The sequence below is a fragment of the Gossypium hirsutum genome, chromosome A12 (assembly GCF_007990345.1).
Source record: "Gossypium hirsutum isolate 1008001.06 chromosome A12, Gossypium_hirsutum_v2.1, whole genome shotgun sequence".
NCBI classification, from domain to species: Eukaryota; Viridiplantae; Streptophyta; class Magnoliopsida; order Malvales; family Malvaceae; genus Gossypium; species Gossypium hirsutum.
This window is the reverse complement of record NC_053435.1, coordinates 105,950,322-105,972,323: the sequence shown is the minus strand read 5'-3', so window position 1 is coordinate 105,972,323 and position 22,002 is coordinate 105,950,322. Positions and strand designations below refer to the sequence as shown.

General features: G+C 31.7%; 4 protein-coding genes across 8 annotated transcripts; all 4 read right to left on the bottom strand.

Moving 5' to 3' along the window:
* Positions 1 to 159: 159 nt before the first annotated feature.
* LOC107943523 (growth-regulating factor 8) lies at positions 160 to 2,514 on the bottom strand. 5 transcript variants are annotated; one of them, XR_001696023.2, is made up of 5 exons: positions 1,724 to 2,514; positions 1,441 to 1,599; positions 1,024 to 1,363; positions 418 to 954; positions 160 to 382 (listed from the first exon to the last, which is right to left on the bottom strand). XR_001696023.2 is itself a non-coding variant. In XM_016877269.2 (4 exons), the coding sequence occupies exons 1-4, from the start codon at positions 2,139 to 2,141 to the stop codon at positions 471 to 473; spliced, it is 1,401 nt and encodes a 466-aa protein (XP_016732758.1). In that variant the 5' UTR covers positions 2,142 to 2,514; the 3' UTR covers positions 160 to 470. The 5 variants fall into 5 exon arrangements, 4 of the variants coding, with proteins under 4 accessions (XP_016732758.1, XP_016732760.1, XP_016732759.1 ...); XM_016877269.2 differs by having other exon boundaries at positions 160 to 954; XM_016877271.2 differs by having other exon boundaries at positions 160 to 954; positions 1,024 to 1,360.
* A 5,428-nt stretch (positions 2,515 to 7,942) lies between these two features.
* LOC107943524 (protein BRANCHLESS TRICHOME) lies at positions 7,943 to 9,294 on the bottom strand. The gene has a single exon (XM_016877272.2). The coding sequence runs from the start codon at positions 9,156 to 9,158 to the stop codon at positions 8,226 to 8,228; it is 933 nt and encodes a 310-aa protein (XP_016732761.2). The 5' UTR covers positions 9,159 to 9,294; the 3' UTR covers positions 7,943 to 8,225.
* Positions 9,295 to 12,063: 2,769 nt separating this feature from the next.
* LOC107943522 (protein CANDIDATE G-PROTEIN COUPLED RECEPTOR 7) lies at positions 12,064 to 13,784 on the bottom strand. Its single transcript, XM_041083611.1, has one exon. It carries the CDS (start codon positions 13,722 to 13,724, stop codon positions 12,414 to 12,416), a length of 1,311 nt encoding a protein of 436 aa, XP_040939545.1. The 5' UTR covers positions 13,725 to 13,784; the 3' UTR covers positions 12,064 to 12,413.
* A 5,252-nt stretch (positions 13,785 to 19,036) lies between these two features.
* On the bottom strand, positions 19,037 to 21,512 carry LOC107943521 (GDSL esterase/lipase At5g41890). The gene is made up of 5 exons (XM_016877268.2): positions 21,214 to 21,512; positions 20,110 to 20,240; positions 19,795 to 20,037; positions 19,468 to 19,726; positions 19,037 to 19,396 (listed from the first exon to the last, which is right to left on the bottom strand). Exons 1-5 carry the CDS (start codon positions 21,464 to 21,466, stop codon positions 19,158 to 19,160), a joined length of 1,125 nt encoding a protein of 374 aa, XP_016732757.1. The 5' UTR covers positions 21,467 to 21,512; the 3' UTR covers positions 19,037 to 19,157.
* Positions 21,513 to 22,002: the final 490 nt, after the last annotated feature.

The window sequence follows — 22,002 nt, the reverse complement described above, 5'->3', positions numbered from 1 at the left end:
AATGGATTCCTTATTCATAAATAGTACTCTACTTACTAAATGTGATAAGAAAAGACAAGTGATAGATAGTTAACATGTTCCTTCTGTAAGCTTCTAATGATGATAAATGATAGAATCATTGATTTTTAATGGAAAAATTAAACAAATCTACTCACATTCTTACACTGCAATTCAAAATCACTGATATTAATGAGCTATGAGATGTAAGAGACCAAAGCATGCATACCCCCCTTTTTTCCAAAAAGAAAAAGAAACAAAGGGAATTCACCCATTCCAGAAAGCTTAGGCCTTTGGGCTTAGCTCCAAAAACCCAAATGGAAAACCATTCATTTTAACACTAACATTCAAAGAAAGAAAACCCTTTCGTCCAATATAGCAAAAAAGGTTTTTTTTTTGTTTTTTTTGTTTTTTTTTTTATCCACAAGGTTGAAGAAAATTTTAGCTACCAACCAGCCGCCGTCCACCATGTCTCATGTGCTCTTGCTACAGCTACTTGTACTTGTGGTTTGACTAGTTGCGATGCCAAGGCACAATGCTTCAGCCAGTGGTCCACCAGGCGATGAACCCATCCATGACAAGGTACCACGCATCTCGTGATGACTGTTCTCGTCGTCTTCTTCTTGATTGTTTTCGTTCCCACCACCCGACATTGATAATGTAAGTGATGACAGTGGTAGCTTCTCGTTTGAAGAAACAGGGCGTTTGCAGCTCCCAATTCCTTCCATTTCGACCACTTCTCTTTCTGCTATTGACCATGCATCGATGAAGGCTCTTGTTTCTTGTGAATGTGTTTGGTTTAGGTTCAAGGAGCCTTCCAAAGAGGCTAAACTGGGGGTGAATTGCTCGTTTAGATGATGCTGAGCTTGTAAATTGACCCCATAATTCGTCCGCTGCCACTCGGGGTTAGAAGCAAAAGGAACGGTGGTTTCCCCTTTCATGAACCATTCCAAGCACCTTCACGGGCCAAAACATTATAAGACAACAAAATCCACATCATGCATTTATTAAATGGTCAGAGCTTACCTGGATTGATCAAATGAAGATGTGAAGAAATGAGGGTCGTGGTGGTTTGTAAAATGTGGGTTTTGATGAGGTTGGTTGGTGGTGCCATCAGATGCCATGTTGTGAAGTGTTTGTGATTTGTGATCATTGTTGTTGATGTTGATATTGGAGTGGTTTGGCAATTCCACAGGCTTTCTTGAACGGGGACGGCTCTTATGAGAGTGACGCTCACAGTATTTTTGGTCAGGCGCCACGTCTCTCGAGCACCTCCATTTCTTCCCATCTGTTCTTCTGCACCTCCATGGCTCCGGATCCGAGCTATTGCTCGAAAACCCCAATTCCAAAGAACCCTTTATCGCTACTATATCAACAAAAATATATGATTAATGCAAAGAAAAATCTAAACAAAGAAGAAGAAAAAAGAACAAAAAGATTTACCATTTGAAGGGTTTTTGGTGAGGGGGATAAGGAGTTCAGCAGGGACAGGGACAGAAGCCATCATGTACTTGTAAATCATGGTCTGTCTTTCCAGCTCTTGCCACTGAGCTGCTGTGAAAGGAACTCTAGCATTCACAGGCGCTGCTGCCATTTCTCCTACTTTCATTAAATTTTGAACACCATGCATTAAGTTATACTCTTTTTAATTACTTCATAAAACAGAATTAGAAAAACAAAAAAAATGGACGAAGAAAGAACAAAGAAGAGTTTTTTTTTTTTGTACCAGAGAAATGGTGGGGAAAAGGAGGGTCAGCGGAAAAAGAGTGATGGTGCAGAGACTTTAACACAACTGCAGCTGCAGCAGAAGAAACAGAAGCAGAAGCAGAAGCAGCACCGACAACATCGTATATATCGCCCCTGCATGGTTCCTGATTGCTTGTGTTACAAACAAGGGGCCCACCACCACTAGCTCCTCCATCAAACCCTTCAACATAACAAGAAGAAGAAGATGATGATGATGATGATGATGATGATGAAAGGTGATTATGATTATGAGGAGGAAGCATTGCCATGAAACTCTTATTTGGACAAGACTCCTCAACTTGTTGCATCATCATCAAACCTAACCCAACATCACATTCCTCATCTGTTCTTCCCAACCCTTTCTCTGTACCTACAAAAGCATTATTTCTGGTATCCATGTCTTCAAAATGTCACATTTCCCATCTAAAAAGAAAAACAGAACAAGACAAGACAAACCTTAAACTCTCCCCTAACCTACTACTTTCACTCTTTTTAACAAGCCAAAAAAAAAATAAAAAAATAAAGTTACAGGAAACTGCAAATCAGTCCCCTTTGTTCTTTCTTCTCTTCACGCATCTCAAGCCAAAAACCAGTTGTGTTTGTTGCTAATATATAAAAGAAAAGTTGACAGATATTATGGTGTAGCGGTGCCGCTATTTTCAGCCATGCGTTTTGCTTTGCTTCCTTAGCTTCCAACATTCGCACCCCTTATGGAATACAGACAAAACCCACTTCACTCCTCTCTCCCCCACTCTTGACAAAGACACATCCCCCCCAAACGTTAACACAGTCTGAAAACCCGTAATAAGATTACAATAGTTTTACTGTGTAATTACTAAAATAATATTTCTCCATTTAGAAGTCAAAACAACCCTCCACTTCAAATAGTGATTTAGTTGACTGAGATGAACCGTCAAAGTTAACGGCGTGAGTGTGCATTGGGAGACGTGAAAGGAAGGGCTAGGGTCCAGTTGGGTTTCGTGTGAGCGTGTGGGGGGACCAAACCCCTTCATTGATGTGATGCCGTAACTAATTTGTGCTATCCACTTATAAATATTCATAATCTTTTTTAGAAACCAATGCATTCAATTTGGACCAAGAGTTTTGCTTGGTTTACTCTTCTCTTTATACCCATAATTTTTATTACCATCCTATTTATGTTCTTCTTGCAATTATTGACATTGTTTTCTTTTAGAAACAAATAATGTTAATGCCAGATTGAGATAAGTTTTTTAAACTGCCCTCTTCAACCACTTCATTTTTTTGTTTCACATCAACCTAACCAAGTCTTACTATATTTTTCATGTTTGATGGTAATTTCATTCAAATTTTTTACCATTCCACCCTACCCATATTAATATTTCCTCAAACCCAATCCAGTTGAATGCATTGTTTCACACAAACCAAGGTGTGTGCTAATTTTTTTATTTTTGTAAAAATTCAGTGCCTTAATAGATTTTAACCTCATGTGATAAATGAGTGTTCGATGACCGAGGAAGGGGTCAATGCCTCCTCCTTTTTTATCAATCTCTTTTGTCTCAATTGTTTGTCTCTTTTGTGGATTTCATTTTTTGAATTACTGTATTTTAAAAAAGAAAAAAAAATATGTCTAGATTTTATTATGGATAATAGCAGTTGTTTCTCCTGGGTTTGTTTGAATTGATAAGAGAAAAAAAATGATGTTACGGGAAATACATGAAACTTAATCATGTTTTAGTACTTTAAATGATCCATTAAGTCCAAATGCTGATGAATCTCCACTCCTTCGATGTCGTAAAGGTTCCAACTTCAAATGTCAATGATGAAACAATAGGGGAAGATATTTAAATCTCTTTCGTTTTAATAAAAATATTATTACAATTACAAATAATATATTTGAATAATTATAACAAAATTTTAATTATTATAAAATCTAATATAACTAATAATTATAATATATCTGACCTAAATCAAATTAAGTTTATATTACACGAAGAGTTGCTAAAATTTAGAATCTTAAGCAAATTTTAAATAAATAAAAATTTTAACTCTACAAGCAGATTTAAGAAATCACATGTGTATTATTTATTTACTTCCTATTTTTAAAAATATAAATTAAAGATATTTGACAATTTTTTAAGTTTGCCCTTCCACCGCCATTTATCAATAACCCTTGGAATATTATAAAAACAATGGGGTTTAACTTTTCAAAGCTTGGGAATCAAATTATAAATTTAGGTAAAACAACTTTTAAGATGAGAATCAAATTATTTTTAACTCTAAGATCAAAATAAATAAAATCTAAGTCTTAAATTTAATTTATTTCACTAAAATAAATAGCACAACACTTACATCTTTACCATTTTTTTTTATCGTAGAATACAAGTTTTGGGTTGGAAAAAAAATCTTAGTTTCAGATTTAATTTAATTCACGACGAGATTAAAAATTTTGAGTATTTGACATTTGTTTTTCTCTCAATATTTGTGTTTATTTCGTGAAAATTTTATACAACATTTAGTTCTAAAAAAGTTGGGCCCAAGTATAGGATATACCAAACACCCAAAGTTTTCAGAGTGAAATTCTCAGCAATTTGTCTAGGAAAAAAATAAATATTGAATATCCAAATTGTTTAATCTCAATAATTTTAATCTCTTACATTTTATCTGATTGTGAATATGCTTTCAATTTTTTTCTTCAATAAACTAAATTAAATCTAAATGTAAAAGATTAGGCCAATATTTTTCACTTTAAAACTTGTATTACGTGGTGAAAATAAAAAAAGAAGAAGAAAGATTGAGTATTATACTCATTTTAATGAGGTAGATTAAATATTAAATCTAAGACTTAATTTTCTTTTTCATTTTGATTTACGAGTTATAAACATTTTAGTTAATTTGATAGCTATAATTTACCACCATTATAAATTTACTCCTCATTTATTTAATTATAAAATATAAATATAATTTTTATATTTAAATTAAGTTTTACAAATAATTTATATTAATAACTTAAAAAAATTATATATTATATGTTATAAGTTACCATAAATTATTATTATATTTTTACTATAGGTTAAATTGAATATTTCTTAAAACCAAAATAATAATATGACATTTTACATTCGAGTCAATTAAAATTATAATTTAAGTTTATATATTTTATATATCATAATATTAATGAATTTGAATATTATGTAAATACATATATTATACTTTACACTATCATATTAAAATCGATATCTTATCTTCTAAAAGAAAACATATTTTTACATCAACCTTAAACACTTTAATATTTTCAAAACCACTGTTTAGATTTAATGGTAGACCGATGCTTAAAATATAACAATGATAAAAAATTCAAATCTTATTGTTGTTGTCTTTTTTCGAATACTTTTTTGATAATATATTTAATGAATATTTAATATCGGTACAATATTTTTTCAATGAAAAAGTAGATTATGAAGTTATGTTTCCTTATTTGGATAATTTATGAAGATTAGTTGCTAAATTTTAAGATAAAATTTTCGTTAAAAAGAAAAGGGTGGGGGATTACCAAAATTTGCTTCACTAATATTAGTATCTCAATAATAAAATGACATTTTTTTTTTTGAAGACCGATAAACTCCTTTCCATTAATAATCTTATAAAAGGTCAAAAGTAATACCCATGGTTTTTAACCACAATTGCCTTGAATCTTTTTCCATCTTTTAACCATAATTTTCACATGCTTTTAGTATTTTTGTATATAAAAATAATGGCACATTCATAAAACTGGGTGAATGGTGAAAATAATAATAGTAATAAAGAACAAAAAAGTTAATTGACTCTATGTTTCATAATAAAGAAAATTAAATTAATGATTAAGGGTAATTATTTTGATATATTATTGTTAGAGTATTTTAGATTTTATAAACTGATTGAGAGCGTCATATATTTTCTATTTAATTATAAATTCAAATTTTCTATTACAATATCAGTCACACCTAAAATCAACTTGTAGAACTTTTTAAAAAAAAAAATTTAAGTGATATATGAGATATTTTTTTTTATTTTTTAAAGTGAATAGACATTTATATTTTTAATTTTAATATCTGGGTGAAGACAAAAAAAATTGCAATTTAAAATTTTGATTTGATTTTTTTTTTATCAATTCTTAATTGGGTTAATATCACTAAGTCAAATTCAAAGATTAGCACTTAGTTACTATCACTAAAGAAGGTGAGGAAATTCGTCCCATAAATTGAGAGAGAGAGAGAGACCTTAAAAGAATAGGAAAATGGGAAGGAGAAAAGAATGGGAAACGTGAGGATAAAGACAAATATGGGAGGTCAACAAAAAGAAACGAGAGAGATGATCAGCGATGAAAATGAAGGACAAAGAGATGGTGAGAGCGGAGAGATTTTGACGACGGGGCCAGGGGCGAACCTAGACGGGTAGGTCTCTTAAAATAAAAAGAATTGCTCATTTAGTCTTTTGAGTATTTGTGAAGTTTTAAAATTAATTCAATAGTAAAATTGTATTTTGTTCTTTCTTAAAATTTAAAATTAAATTCTGTACTTTCTAAAAACAAAAAATTTATAGTTTAATCATTTGAAATTTGTAATACAATAACGAAATTACAATTTTAACTCTTTAAAAAATTATAATTTAAATTTGACCACTCTAAAAAAAAATTTGACTTCACCTCTAGAAGAGGTGATAGTTGATTATCAGATAGCTAGGCAACCAATTGCAAAATAAAGGAAGGCCATAGGAAAAAACAAAAGGTCTCATAGGTGATCATATGCCACTTATTGAACCTGTCACCTTAAGCGCTTGGGCTCTTTTATAAATTTAAGAGATAAAACCTCGATCGAGGGCAATACTAACCATTGAGAGATCCACGTCATCGATGAAAGGATGTGAATTTTAATGAAAGGACCATTTTACTCCATCAATGTATGAAGACTGATTTACCTATTTTTTCAATAAAAAAATCAAAATGTAATTTAAGGTATAGTACAAGAAGTATTATGATACTTTTAGCTGAGAATAAACTAGCAAGATAATTAACATGTAAACCGGGATGCACTAAACTAGTCTATGGCTAGAATAAACTAGAATTGGTTGATTTGGTTTTATCATTAAAAATATTTTTATATATTTTATATTTAATTAAAATAATAGTTTTTTTCAAATGAATATTAATTCAATTGTATTGTTGTTGTTACAACTAACGCTTAAACGCCTAATATCTTCCTTTTTAAAAATTAAAAGATTGTAAGTAATTTAGACATTATAAAAGGAATTTCGTTAATAAATAATATTCAAATTAAAAAATCTTTATCTAAAATCTGCCCGAGTTAAATAGAACTTGCAAGAACGGGCAGCACAAACCAGTATACTGTAAGCTCATTTTATCTTCGGCTTCTATGAAAAAAAAAATTACTTTTTAAAAATAAAGGGTAAATAAATAAAAAATTTTGACTTTTGCCAATGTTTTAAAAGTTACAACTCAGATTAAATTTAGAGTAGAGCCATATCGAATATTTAATTAGGATGTACAACTCTTATTTTGTTTATTTATAAAACTCGAATCTACAATTTTATTCAATAACATTGAAGTGCATACTACTTGTTTTGATTTTGATGGTATTGGAAAAAATGTGTGAAGTTTGAGTGGAGTCAAGGAGAAGGGAAGGAAGAGCTAAGAGGAGAGGATGAAGGGGGTGAGGTTGGAGGTTGGAATTTGAAGGATAGAGTGTGTGTGTGCAATTGGAGTTGGGAGAAGTGAGATATAAATATGAGTTGACATTTCTTGCTTTGCATTTCCTTTCGATAAATCGTTGGGTCATTAGATTGATGATGTGTAAGTGATAGTGAAGAATATGTTTAACGGAGTCAAATCTGATTGCATGTGTAAGAGATTTATCTCTAAATTCAATGCTATAGATCTGCACAAGATTGCTATTTCTACGAACTGCAAAGTGACTTGTGAACTAGTTTTCACTTTATATCAAATACCAATTTTAATGCACATGTGATCACCTAAAGATTCATGAATTTTCCCTTCCCTAACCTAAGGTTTCTTTTTTCCAAGAAAATGGTTGATTACTTTCATCTTTGTCAAACATCTGCACATGTCTACCATATTACTCTTTTAAAAGAAATGAGCTTTTAGCTGTTTACCTTTATACAATGACTTCTGTGTAGTCTTTCCAACAATTTCTTTACTCAGATCTGTTCCAACCGACAAATTTTCCGGTTTCCAATTTCAAATCCTATAATATTAATGAACACGACAATTTCATATACATTCTGACACCATTACGGTAAATTACAAAAGCCAAATCATATATTTAATTTACCCCCATTTTTATAATCTTACAAGACCAAGATCTTTGAGGGTAATGGGTACTAAGTCACCCTGTTTTGAAGGAAAGAAAACAAGAAATTAACAAAATTTAATCCAGAAAAGAAAAACCCAGAAGTGAAATTACTTGCAGAAAACTGATAATATATCTTCAACTCATGATAAGGTTATTTGATCGAATGGGACTCTTCTGTTTAAGTAGAACCCTTAGCTGAGCCTTTTGACATTCAAGCTTTGAACCCCAATGTCTACTTTTTGATCCAATCGCTCGAACCACTCGTGGAAATTCAACGAACCCTTTGATCCCTCGTTTTATGTGAGGATTCTCTGTTTCTGGGGATGCTTTTCGTTGAATTGCCATGGATGAATCGTTACAGGTTGATGATGCTTTTTCACTGAAAACTAACCTCGAAAATTTCCCAGAAAGATTGGTTGTGAATGCTGCTGGTGGTTTATCTTCTTTATCAGCTGGCAATACTCGTTTAGTTTCTTCCAATTCTAATAGCTTTTCTTCAAACAAAAACTTGGCTTCGGCCAGCTTCATTTGAACCCTTTCTTCCCTTAATACTTCAGCCATTCTTAACATCTTTCTTTCTTCCTCGAAATCCCTTTTCATTCGATCAATCTCTGCTTTATCTAATGAAATCTCTCTTGCAAGCTTATCACATACCCTCTCCAATGCTTCTCTTCCTCTTCTTTCTTCGGCAAGATCCTTAGCCAGTTTCTTGTTGAGGGACTCTGCCTTTTTACGTGCTTTAACTTCGTAATCTAGCTCAGCTTGTAAATCAATGATCTGGGCTCGAGCAATATCCAGTTCAGAATCCATGGTTGAAGAAGGACCAAACAAGGTAAGATCCCAAAAAGGGTCTACGATGGTTTGAGCTGAAACAGGTGAGCACACTTGATGATGATGTAGATGCTTGCTACTTTGCCATACTTGTTGACAATGATGATGGGAATTAAAAAAAGGGTTATCATATACTTTCCAGCTAGTGCTAGTGGAAGCTTCATTGCTTTGATTATTAGGGCTGCTGCTGCTGTTGATCATCATCATCATTATCATCTCCATATCTTCTCCTTCCATTCTTAATAAATCAAACTCTTTTTTTTTTTTTTTGCTTTTCTCTTTCTTTTATTATTGTTTGAGTGGGGGATTTTCCCTGTCAAGAAAGCAATGGGAGTAGGCCCATTTATTTATTCTGGAACTTAGCTTTGAAGATCATGTGGATTGAAAAAGTGAATGATGGATATATATATATCACATGCATCTCATCTTAATTAAAAAAACTAGTCCTAAGGGGAGGTGGTGGTCTTCATTTGCCTTTATTATCTTACTTCCACCGGTCCACATCTCTTATCTGCCCTGTTTTCCTTTTTACCACTCTCATGGCATGCCAATACTAATAGTGGGATCTGTAGTTATATGGCCAAAGTTTCCAGGTTGTACGCTGACTTTTTATACACTGCGAACTGGTCAGAAAAATACCCTACAGTTGTTTTGAAATGGGTACACCGTTCATAGTTTTATTCAAATCATGTCCGGTAATCATATCATGGATTAATAACTTAAAAACAATCAAACACCAATAATTCTAAGTGGAGAGGAAATTGGGAATTAGGGTGTATTTGTAAAAAAAATTATAGTTTTAATATGAGGAGACCGTCCAGTGTAATAATGAACACATTTGGTCCACACAAAAACCACTAAATGTTCTACTTATTGTGAAAGAGTAAGGGCCTCTCTGGCTTGGAGTATGTACTCCTCTGGCACTCCACATGTTAGTGGGGGCATTTTGATCTATTCTTTGGAAATATAAGTAATTCCAATCGAACCTTAGACCTCATGTACCACTGAATTCGTGTCGTAATTTACATATATTGATTTTGATAACTAAAGTACCGAGTACATATCCCAGAGCAATTCGTCAGCCACAACAGCCCCCAGATGCATATTTTATGATGCGATTAAAGTTCCTTCACAGCAGCATAAACTCTAGCAGGGATTTAAACACCTATTCTTCAAAAATATGTTGTATTAGTCACGCATTACAAATGGGAGCTTTGCTGGTTATCTATGATTGGATTGCAGAAGATGCTGGATTATTTTAATCAGATTTTGGTTGCAAAGTTCTTTTAAGGACATTATAGGCCATAATTGAAACAATGGTGTGTTTATTCCTACAGGTTCCACGTGTATTGTCCCTCCCTTTAATGTTAAATCCAGGGTCTGCTGCAGTGTCAGTCATAAAACCTTAAGAATGGACAAAAAATAAGAGCTCTTCTGGTGTTTGGGTTAGTAAGTGAATACACACAAGCCCTGTAATCACCGACTTGGATCATTGGATACTTTTTGGTTTTGGTGAAGGGCGGCTCAAAAGGAGACAGGTTAACAAACTTCCCATGTGCCAACACAGCTTCAATCTTTCTGCTTGAATTCTCGTGGTTCATAATCAACTGCTGATGCAAGAAAAAAGATGAAAATGGACCATATTTCCTATATGGTTAAAGTGAAGTAAAAGTGTCCTCTTTTTTCTTTTCTTTTGCTTTTGCTGCTCAATTTTTTTTTCTTAAGCGAAAGGAAAATTGTCAGCATACATGAGATGAATGAATGGATCCTATGAAAGAAATTTAGAATACAGGGTATGTTCTTTGTCACAAAGGGAAGTTTGTAACCCATAACCTTAATGATTACATGGTTATCAATACTCTCAATATTTTATGTATCAAGTGTTAAGACTGCCGATGATTTGCATGATTTTGTCTTTTCGATCACACCCAAACTTCTGTTACGCCTATAATATATATTTCAAGAACATGGCCCATACTTCAATTTTCTATTACTATGATCTGTCAATTATAATCTGAAAATCTACCGTGTTTCAAACTGCCGAAAGAAATCTTTTAATTTGTTTAGCCCAAACCCCAAAAAATACCAACCTCAAACAACTAAAACCCCTAATACCTCAAAACCAACCCAAAGTCGAAAATGATCCAAATCCAAAATCTAAATTGATCTGACCTAAAATCAATCCAACCCATGGATCCAACCCATGGATTTTGTAACAACAAACAAATATGTGAGAGGAAAATTGAAGGGAATAATAGAAAGAAACTCCAAGCAATAAACTCCCATATCTCAACTAATCAATACGAATTTCTCAACCACCGCTAACTGGTGGACCTTTGACTTCAATTTTGTCACGAGGTATCTGATAAAATTTAGACCGTATCTTCCCAAGCCCAAGCCAAAGCCAAAGCAACCATAAGATAAGAGGGTTCACGACGAAACAAAAGCCATTGAACTAATAAGACTGAAATTAAACAAATTCTCAGTAAGGAGGAGAACATGCCTGACTCAAATTCTAGTGTTAACTAAAACAAGCTTTCAAACAACTAATCATCGATGGTCAGGTTCGTTTCTAGTATGCCTCACAAATCAAACACATGCCATAAAAATCCAATGCAGAGAACCTAAAACCATAGATCTCCTAGCGGTAAGAAACCTCTCAAGTTAACCAAAGGATACAACCATGTCTGCCAAGGGCAACTTTTCCAACTTCATGAAAACCAATCTCACTCGTATCATTCTAATACAATCTCAAAAATTAATGCTAAAACTAAATATTCACAGAAGAAAAGAACTTAGATTTAACAGCATTGCCACAAATTGGACGAAAGATATATCCATTCGGATTTTAACAAAAGGCTTAAAGCCTGAAAAGTGCTGGAAAATAAGCATGTTAAAACGGATCAATGTTTTCAAGTAGCTACATGCAAATTGGAATTCAGATTCAGTAGATAGCTAGCTCAGATTCATTAAAGCAGTCGAGCTATGACTAGATATCAGAAGAACCACGTCTGACATATAACAGGCACTTCAAATATGTAATAAAAGCCCCTAAAACAAATGTACCACTACATATATTCCAGGGAGTAGTACAGCAACTACTCTTAGTTAAATGAGCATATGCTAATTGGTTCTCTGCAAATGCATGCACAATAGAACTTTTAGATACATATAAATGACAATGTTTCACAACATATTCCCAGAATGAGGAAACAAGGAATTTAACAAAAAGTATGGCAGAAGTTTTGTATTTGTAGTTACATATGCTATTAAATTCACAACAAGCATCAAAGTTTAAGTATCCTAACAACTTATAAAAGAAAAGGTACAGTAGATCAAAAGGGCACAATAAGTACTAACAAGCATCAAATATCACAATTTTTTTTTTCAATGGTACCCATTAAGATGATAAGGCTTCTACCTCAATTGCCCCAGTTTGACAACCTGAACCTTCTTCAATCATTCTCCATTTCTTTTCCTCAATGAATACTATCACAATTCAAACTCATCTTCAAGCTTCAGCTGCTCTGCTGCAGCTTCTTCCTCCTCATCATCGATCACAAAGTATGGGTTATGAGCCTCTGGCTTGAATTTGAACCCTGTAAACACATAAAATGCAAGTGTGGCTAACTCCCCAGCCACTACACTGGTCCAAAGATACTTATAAGAAGTAATCGTCTCCAAGGCATAAACCACAACACGGGTAAAGTAAATATAACAAATCACTACGATGTAGTACTGCCTAAACAGAGTCAACTTCATCAAATTCACGGCGGCTTTCCCATCTGTCTTAGCTGCCTCGCGCAAGTTCTTAATAGACCAAACAATCGGGAACAACACTGCGCAACAACAAACGACATCAACAAGCAAAAACACTTGCTTCCATGTGTTCCAATCCTGACTGAAAGGCCCAGTTTCATCGATAACAACTTGGGCAATGTTAGCAACGACTTGAAGTGGAATCACAATCATCAAAACCTTCTTCTCCTTGTCCTGCAAGTAAGGCTTCAAAAACGACCACCCAGTACCAATCAAAACGATCAGCGTGAAAAGCGTTATCCCTTTCAAGAAACTGAATATGTAAAACAATACATCCCAACCGTGAGCACTCCCTGTACGCTTAATATAAGACTTATCCTCTGCTTCGCATACCAGGTTAAACGCTTTCAAAATAACCACAGCAAGCATAAAGAAATGGATTCCGAAAACGGTGAGTCGTTTTTTGTAAAGCACGTAAATCCAAACCCCGGCGAGAGTGAAGTAAACGAGGGACAAAAGGAAGTAAACCCTAGGGAGAACCGTTTCGCCCGCCGAGAGATAATCCCTGCGATTTTTCTTGCCGTCGAGATTGTACATCGCTGATCGGACTTTCATCGATACTTTAACTTGATTAAGGCAGTTAGCAAAGACGAGGGTGTACTGATCGGCATCCTTTTCTTCATAAAGGGAGTTGAAGCTGGATTGCCCGTTAAGAGATTTAAAATTGGAGACGAGTTTAATGAGATCGGAATCGAGAACGCAGGCGACCTCCTCATCTTCAAGTTGTTGGAGCACGTGCATCCATGCGTCGAGTGTGCAGAGGAAGAATCCGACTTTGGACAAGTCAAGATTTCGGTTCGAGTCTGATAGCTCGACCTGAGAGATGTTGAGCTCAAGACGGCCTGTGTGGGTGAAACCGAATTTGTCGAAGGGAATTATGGGGCGGCCATCGGATCGGATCTCCGTGAATCGGATCTCAGCAGAACCAAAAGAAACAAGCAGAGACATGAAAAGAAGAAGAACAAAATAGAGAGACATCGCCATGGGAGAATTGGGAATTTGTCGGTATCTCTAGATCTATTATTTGTCCTTCCGGTTGGGGCTTTGGTGGGTTTTTGTTTTTATCTTCACCTACATTTTACTTTACTCTCAATAAATATTTGGGTAAATTTCACCCTTAGTCACTAAATTATTGGTAAATTTTTGTTATAGTCATTTAACTAAAAAAGTTATAATTTAGTTATTGAACTATTTGAAAGTTTTCATTTAATTCACTAAACTATTCAAAAGTCTTTATTTAAATAATTAGGCTGTTAAGTTTTCTTTATAAAAAAATTTTCCACAAGTGAATTCTAAGGAACGGTTTGACAATCGATACGGTGGATCAGTACTCATCAATAAGTAGAAGAAAATACCTTAGATCCAAGTCGATCTAGCGGCCAGTGTAGGAGATCGGAGATTTTTTTTTAATTTTAGTTCGTAGATTCGTGATGTCTAAATTTGTTTCATGAAAAATGAATTATAAATGAGAAAGGGAAAGAGAACTTTCGATTGATGCATACAATGTGAATAGTGAGCACCACATAACATCGATTTTAATAGCCTGATGACTTGAATGAAAACTTTTAAATAATTCAATGACCAATTTGTAACTTTTTTTAGTTAAATGACTAAAATGAAAACTTACCCATAATCTAGTGATTAATGATATAATTTACTCTAAATATTTGAATGAGTATATTTAACAATAAATACTACTCCTTTTATTTGTTTTGGGAGTTTTTAAATTAATAAATATATTAAAGTATACTATGGGTGAAAATAATTATTAATAATTAATTTTAAATATTATTATGGTTGAAATTGTAAAGTTGGAAAAGTGTACGTTGAATGATTTAGGTTAAAGTCTTGTAAGCACGTATTTTTTCTACATGTTATATAAAAAGATAAAAATATTTTTAAATTTATATTTATTTCTTTGTTAAAATAAATGATTTTTAGGAATTTAATAATAGGTAGATATTGAGTTATGATTACACCAATAGATTACCCTTTAGTTGTCTTATTTTATAATTTTATCTTACGTAAATTATATGGATTCATTCTAATAATAAAATATTACAGACACTAAATTAAAAAAAATTTACTAAAATAGCTTTAGATAATTTAAATAAGTTATACTATTACCTGGGTAATTTTGTTTTTTTAAACAAAAAGAAATGTAAATATTGATATTTAAACTCATGTCACCAACATCTATGATATTTTTAACTACTTCAATTAAAATTTTATTCCAACGTTTTTATACATTTTAATTTTATTACACAAATTATTTCATCTACATTGTTTGTATATATATACTATTATCTAAGTGTTTAAATAAGTTAATATCATGAGTCAACTTATTACCAACTCAAGAAAAAAAAAGAAGACAATACTGTGATAAAAAATTAGAGTGCATTTAGCATTCTTAATGGAATGTATTTACCTATTTAAATTTTTTTTACTCACGATTTAAACTTATTTTATTTTATTTTAAATTTGTACACTTACATATGTGTTATTATTATTAGTTTTAATGTTACGTTTCATTATTTATTGTATATTTGTATTATTTTTAAGTGATGGTATTAAATAAGATGAAACCGAAAATATAATTTTAAAATTTTGAGTTTAAATTTCATTTTTAATTAATTATAAAATGACATGACAATTACATGGGAAAAAAATAAAGGGTTAAAAATATACATGTCATTAAGTTAACTATCAACTCAACAATATGTTAGTTAGTATTTTAACGGTTTTGGACTAAAAAAATAAAGCGATAAATCAGATGATCATTTTGTAACTTTTTAAAGTTGGTCGACCTAACAAGAAACTTTCTAATAGTTAGTTGACCATTTATGTAGTTTACTCTTTTATTTCAAACAATTAGGTACCATTTTGTGTTTTCCCATGTTATGATTCTAATGTGATTCACTGGAATGTGATTGTCAGGAAAATTATTTTACAATGTTTGATATACATTTAAAGGTATTTGATTAGAATCTTAGGGAAGTTATATTATCATGCTTGGCTCACTAAGTGCTTTACTAGGAAAGTAATTATAATTTACGAATTCATCCTTATTAAATAAAAGATAATATTTATGTATTTAATTTTTATATTAAACTTCCTTCTTAACAAATATTTGGATTAAATATTTAATAATAAAATCTAATTGATAATTTTTAAATTATTTTCTATTTTTAATTTTAATTGAAAAAAATTATTTTAAATTTGTCTTGCATGTATTTTCTAAATATAACGATGCATATATAAAGTCATGGATATATAAAACTTGATTTTTGGAATAAATTTAGAAAAAAAAAACTGAAATCACGTTTTGTCTTAGTTAAAGACTAACCCATGAGAATATTATAAAAATAGTTGATTCTAGATATTGCTCTTAGCAAAACTACAAATAATTAAATCAAAGGAATGTAAAACCAACAATTCTTACCCAGCTTAAATAGAACAATTCTACCTATAGGAAAGTAACTTTTTCACATTTTATCCGGAGAGCTATATTGTCATGTTAATAGGAAAGTAACTCCAAAGGAAAGTTAGAGTATAAGGAAAGTAAATAAAACTTGACATACCAAATGTTAGAATCACTTTCCAACTGATTAAATTCTAAAAAAGTGACTACTTTTCATCATACCAAACACTACTTAATATTAATTCATTATAGAAAAGGAGACCAAATCTTTGTTTTCATTGAAAGAGACCCAAAATTTGAAATTGAAATGTTGACGTAGAAATTGGTTTGCAAATATATATATATATATATATATAAAATAAGAAAAATCACATCAATAGTCATTTAACTATTACTATTTTTTTTGGTTATTCAACCATGAAAAATTACAAAATAGTCACTCAGCTATTTTTTTTTGTCACCAACGAGCTAACGGTGACAACTTGTAAATGGGAGTAATAACAACTTTAACCCTCAACATTTATGAATTATGTCAATTTAGTCTTGATTCTAAAAATAATTAACCCTCAACATTTACACATTGTGTAATTTATTTATTTATTTATTACAATTTTGCTTCTTCTTTTTTTGTGACATTGAAGATTAATTTTAAAAGAATGAGAATAGATTTTTTGGTGCTTCTATTTTTTGTATATTTTCAATCAAATTTAGTTAATAATTTTAATTTTTTTAGCTTTTTTAGGTGAAAGGGTCACAAAGAAAAACAAAACTGTAAAAAAAGATCAAATTACACAATGTGTAACTATTGAGGGTTAGATTTTTTAGAATCAAGACTAAATTGACACAATATATAAATGTTAAAGGTTAAAGTTGCTATTATGCCAATTTTAAAATCTATCATAGTTAGCTAACTGGTGACAAAAAAGATAAAGTTAAATAGTTAGGGTGATGGTTTTTTAACTTTTCATAATTAAGTGACTAGAACATAAATTTACTAATAGTTAGGTGACTACTAATATAATTTACCCTATAAAATATTCAACCATTAATTTTAGCAATAATTTTAAATTTTTAAATATATATATCAAGATTATTTATATTTTACTATATTAAACTTAAATAATCTAATGCTGGCAAAAAAAAAAACCCTTAAATATTCCAATGAGTTGGTTGAGTTTGGTTGGTCTATCCCAAAGAATATTTTATTTGTGGCTCTCCTTGATGGCATAGATAAGTATAATGGTTGGTGATTTTAAATACTTTTAAAGCTTAAAAGAGAATTACATAAAATATTAATTGGTATGGGTATTGTTATCAATATAAGAGGGCTTGAGTTCAAGTGCTCTCAAATGTATTATCCTATTATTTATGAGTTGGAAAGGGTTATGAGTAGTTTTAAACATTATGTTAAAAAAAATATATGATTAGAATCTATAATAAAATTGTTCAAAAAAATTGTTTCATTAAATATAATATATAAATTACAATTTTCAGAAAACTTTACGTGAATAATGAATTATACAATAAAACCATATATCAAATGAACAACAACTAAAACAAAATGTTTGAGAGAGTTTCGAGAATCTATACAACATCCATCAACATGAATGAGATTTTTCACAAATGATGAAGGAATTAGAATACTTGAATTTTCAAACCTTTTCAAGGCTTCAACTGCATCACTGGACTTAAACATGTTTCCCTTAACATCAATAATCATAAGAGCATATTCTTGCCAAAAATAGTAGATATTGAGATTTCTTGTCACGAAAAATGACGTAAAACTCCTTTATATCCATGAAAAGCAACATAGAATTGCATTATAATATTCTCTTGTAAATTCATTCTTACTTATTTGTAAGAAATGGTGACTTGAACTTTTCGAAAAGAACAAAAAAAAAAAAAAGAGTAAGAAACAATGAAATATGGACGATGGTAAACAATAATTATAAATGGAGAAGTTCAATGGCTACCATAGGGAAAATAAGTTAGGTGAGAGAGATGAGAGGTATGGATGTAGTATTTATATTCGATAAAAATTATATATTTTGGTATTTGAAGGTAATGGCATTAATTTTTTAGTGTTTCAATTAGGTTTTACGGTTGATTTGACGAAAATTCATAATTAGCTAATAATATTTGCAATTAACTTTCATCAAATCTACTCTAAAACCTAAATTAAATCACATTCATTGAAATGTATTTGACAAATTAAATGTAAAATTAAACAAATTCACAACAAAACTAAATTTATTCTATTAACAAAATCATGAAAAATTCTAAACTAATAACATTAACAATTAAATTTCATCAAATTAATCTTAAAACTTGAATTAAAAACCAAAAAGTTAACACAATTACCTTTGAGTGTCAAAATGTATAACTTTTTTAAAATATAAGTACTAAATTGAATCAAAAAATAACAGAAGTACTACATTAAAAAATATCAAATGGTATATTAAATTTTTTTTTAATTTTAAACCGTATATCATAGAATTCACTACCCTAAACTATATGATGGACACATGAATTATGGAAACTGAGCATTTTTCGTTATATAAAACCTTTTTCTTCGAATCTCAAATTATGATGGGTGTTTATATTTCTTGAAAATAATTTAGGTTCAAAATTTTAAAAATTCAAGGACCCATGGTAATGTCTTTTAGGTTGGTTTGTAGGCCCGAAAGCATTAATTAACACAAAACCCATACTGTTGGATTCTAAACCTGGGTTTACTTGTAGGCCGATAGCCCAAATTAACTCAACAGCGAGAAAGGCTTTAAAGAACCCATAAATAACCCAACCCCGAGACCAAGAGCGTCCCATGCAGACTGAACCCCATCCATGGCCTCTATAGTTCCTTGTTGCAAATTCATTTCCATTAAAAGTTAATAAATCACATTCATGGTATAATTTCAAATTGGGAAAATTCAACAAAGGATTAGCATTAAATACATTTGACAACATTGTGAACCTTTCCTCAACCATGCAGGCCACTAGGAATTATTGTAGTTGCAAAGCTTGCGAATATTGATTGGGAAGCTAACGCTTTCATCCCCATCTACCAATTGTTTCGCAATGATAAGATTAGCAGCTTCGGTGGGGTGATACGCATCCCAAAACACGTACTTGGATCGATCGTCGCACAAAGCCGAGGTGTTCGCGTCGCTGCTCTTAAAGCAAACGAATGGCGGAAAATACCCACCGCAACATGGGTCATTGGCGTTCTCTAAGCCTAGAAATGTCCCAACACATCAATATACGCTGTTTTTGTGTACAAGATGATAAAAATTACGACTTACTAACCGTATTGATGATAGTTAGCAATGATGTCCATGAAAACATCGTAGGAGTTTGCAAACACGAAGATGGTTTCAGGTCCCATCTCTTGATTTAAACGACTCAAAAGCTCTTTTAATCTTTGATTATAGGCTTGAATCAATGCATTCACTGCACTCGAGCATTGTCCACTCCGCAATAGCTTGAGTGCTCGAACAAATGGTATGCAACCGAGTGGTCCAACCCCGACAACAATAAACTTCCTAGCTCCCATCTCGTGCAATCGCTACACAATACAAATTCGATATATAAAAAAGTGACAATAATATATTTATTGTTAAAAATTGTTATTACCTCAAGTTGAAGTGTCAAGTTAGAGATCATGAAATCTAGGAATGTTGTGGGCGAGACCTTGTCATGTCTTAGAAATGGTATTGATGGTTGGATATAATTCAAAACATCATTAGACCCAATAGTGAGAGAAAAAATTGCCTTCTTTAAAAATTTTCTTGTATAATTTTCACCCATCGCATTCACCATATAAATTCGATTTTGTTCGAAATTACTCACTTGTTCCCCAAGTGGAATTCTTCCAATCTGCATATACTTTACATTAGTTCTCTTTTTACTTATAAAAAAAAAACACAATGAATGTATTATTGGACTCACAAAGAAAAACCCAGTTTTATCCATAATTCCTGAAGCTCCAGAGGCATAATTTATTCCCCTGAGAATGGCCAGAGCTTCGGTGTTTGGTGCCAAGTAAGGTGGTGGAAACGATTTGGCTCCCAGAGATTGACCTGATTTATATATATCATCCAAAAACAACAGTTTAAAGGGATTGAAAATACAAATAGTAGCCTGCATGCCATGTGCTACATTCCTTTTTTTCAACCATTCTAATAGTGGTTCTTTTGACACATTAAATTCCCATACAGTGGAATGCATGTAGATAAAAGACTTGAAAAGCAAATTAATGTTTACCATTGTGTATACATTAAAATAACTATTCTAGTTTGGTTAAAGTCTTATATCAATCCTAGGCATAACTCCCAACATGCTTTTAATAAAAGCCAGCGTCCTGAGAAAGCTAAAGTCAGGGTGTTTCCACTGATTTTAGCAAAGCCTTTCATAGGGGACTCAAGTATAATTCTCTAAACAATCTCTTTTTTTTTTAATCATAATTTAGTTTTTATATTTTATGAAAGCCGATAAGTTAGTTTAATTGTTACTAAACTTGAATTACTATATCGAAGTGCTTTACGAAGTTTGATGGGAGCGTTTAGGTTCAAACCCATGCCCTTATATGATATTATTCTTACTCACAAAGACCTTTTAAAGGTATAGGTTTGAATCGGCCAAAATTCTCAAACATTTTTTTTTTGGGATTAGATGTTCCTGCCAAACCACTTGAATTTCTTTGGGTTCTTATCGGAGTGAGGAGACAAAAATTTGGGATTAAAATCAAGCATAGACACTTAAGAATAAAGCCTTCGTTGAGGGTCCGAGACCGGCCTCAACATAACTAAACTTCAAAATATAATGAACTTGGTATAACTCATATACCATGAACTTAATTAAAAGTTTGAAAATTCTCACAAGTTAACAGATTAAAATAGAGGGAATTATCTTAAAGTAGAGGGAAGAAATATGCAATTAGACCCAAACTAAAACAAACTTGTATAGGACGAATTTCAGTTAAATATTGGAGAATTTAAGACTTGTTAAAGATAGAGAAGCTGGCATTATTAATATATTGATAAAAGAATTTACCTACAATGTCGGCTATTGTTCGACCATTGGTAAATCTTCCAGTAGGTTGCCCACCCGAAGGCGTGAAATCGATGCCATAAGGAGGGGAATCAGCCTTGGAGAGGGTGAATATATAATCGTTGTTTCCCGCATCTACCAATGAATCCCCAAACACGAAAGACGTGAAATTACATGAACTTGGCATTGCATGCAAGCACAGAACTATTAGTATTACAAGGCAAATTGGCTTTAAAATAACCTCAAAACTCTCCATTTTGCATTCAACCTCCAATATTGTTACTTGGCATGATCTGTACCAGCTGATATTATTACACATACATATATCTTTGCTTGAAGAAGAAGCTCCTTGAGGGGCAGGTAAGATTTTGAACTGGTCGTGTCAGATTAGGTTGTGGTCCAAGAAAAAACAAAATCTTCATATGATTGAAAGCAAGCTTGAAGAAAACTTAAGGTACATACTTTTTTGGTCAAATTGTGGTTTTGGTTCCTTTATTGTTCTCAACTTTGAGATTTATTTAATGTAATTTGGTATAATTTTTTTTATAAAATCATTAATTAATCCAATTTTAATTATTCTTATTAAAATGCTTATATGAATTTTTCATAAAAAATAACCCTTTTAACATAAAATGTAGTTAATGATATTAGGAGTAAAACATGATATTATAAAAGTAGAGGATCAATTTATTCCAAATTCTCTAATTTGAGCATGATAAAGGGACAATTTAACCTATTTTCCATTGTTAAGGAAACATAGGAGAGAGGAGGAAGGAAACATGACTTATTGAA

Bases quoted from the DNA above. Each gene is read 5' to 3' on its own strand.
- LOC107943524 (XM_016877272.2), bottom strand. From the start codon at position 9,158: ATGGAAGGAGAAGATATGGAGATGATAATGATGATGATGATCAACAGC.
- LOC107943521 (XM_016877268.2), bottom strand. From the start codon at position 21,466: ATGGAGAGTTTTGAGGTTATTTTAAAGCCAATTTGCCTTGTAATACTA. The intron at 20,241-21,213 runs GTAAATTCTTTT...TATATAAATCAG, and splicing joins AACAATAGCCGACATTGTAG to GTCAATCTCTGGGAGCCAAA. The intron at 19,397-19,467 runs GTTAGTAAGTCG...GGACATTTCTAG, and splicing joins TGCTAACTATCATCAATACG to GCTTAGAGAACGCCAATGAC.
- LOC107943523 (XM_016877269.2), bottom strand. From the start codon at position 2,141: ATGGATACCAGAAATAATGCTTTTGTAGGTACAGAGAAAGGGTTGGGA. The intron at 1,364-1,440 runs GTAAATCTTTTT...TTGTTGATATAG, and splicing joins CACCAAAAACCCTTCAAATG to TAGCGATAAAGGGTTCTTTG. The intron at 955-1,023 runs GTAAGCTCTGAC...TGGCCCGTGAAG, and splicing joins TCTTCATTTGATCAATCCAG to GTGCTTGGAATGGTTCATGA.
- LOC107943522 (XM_041083611.1), bottom strand. From the start codon at position 13,724: ATGGCGATGTCTCTCTATTTTGTTCTTCTTCTTTTCATGTCTCTGCTT.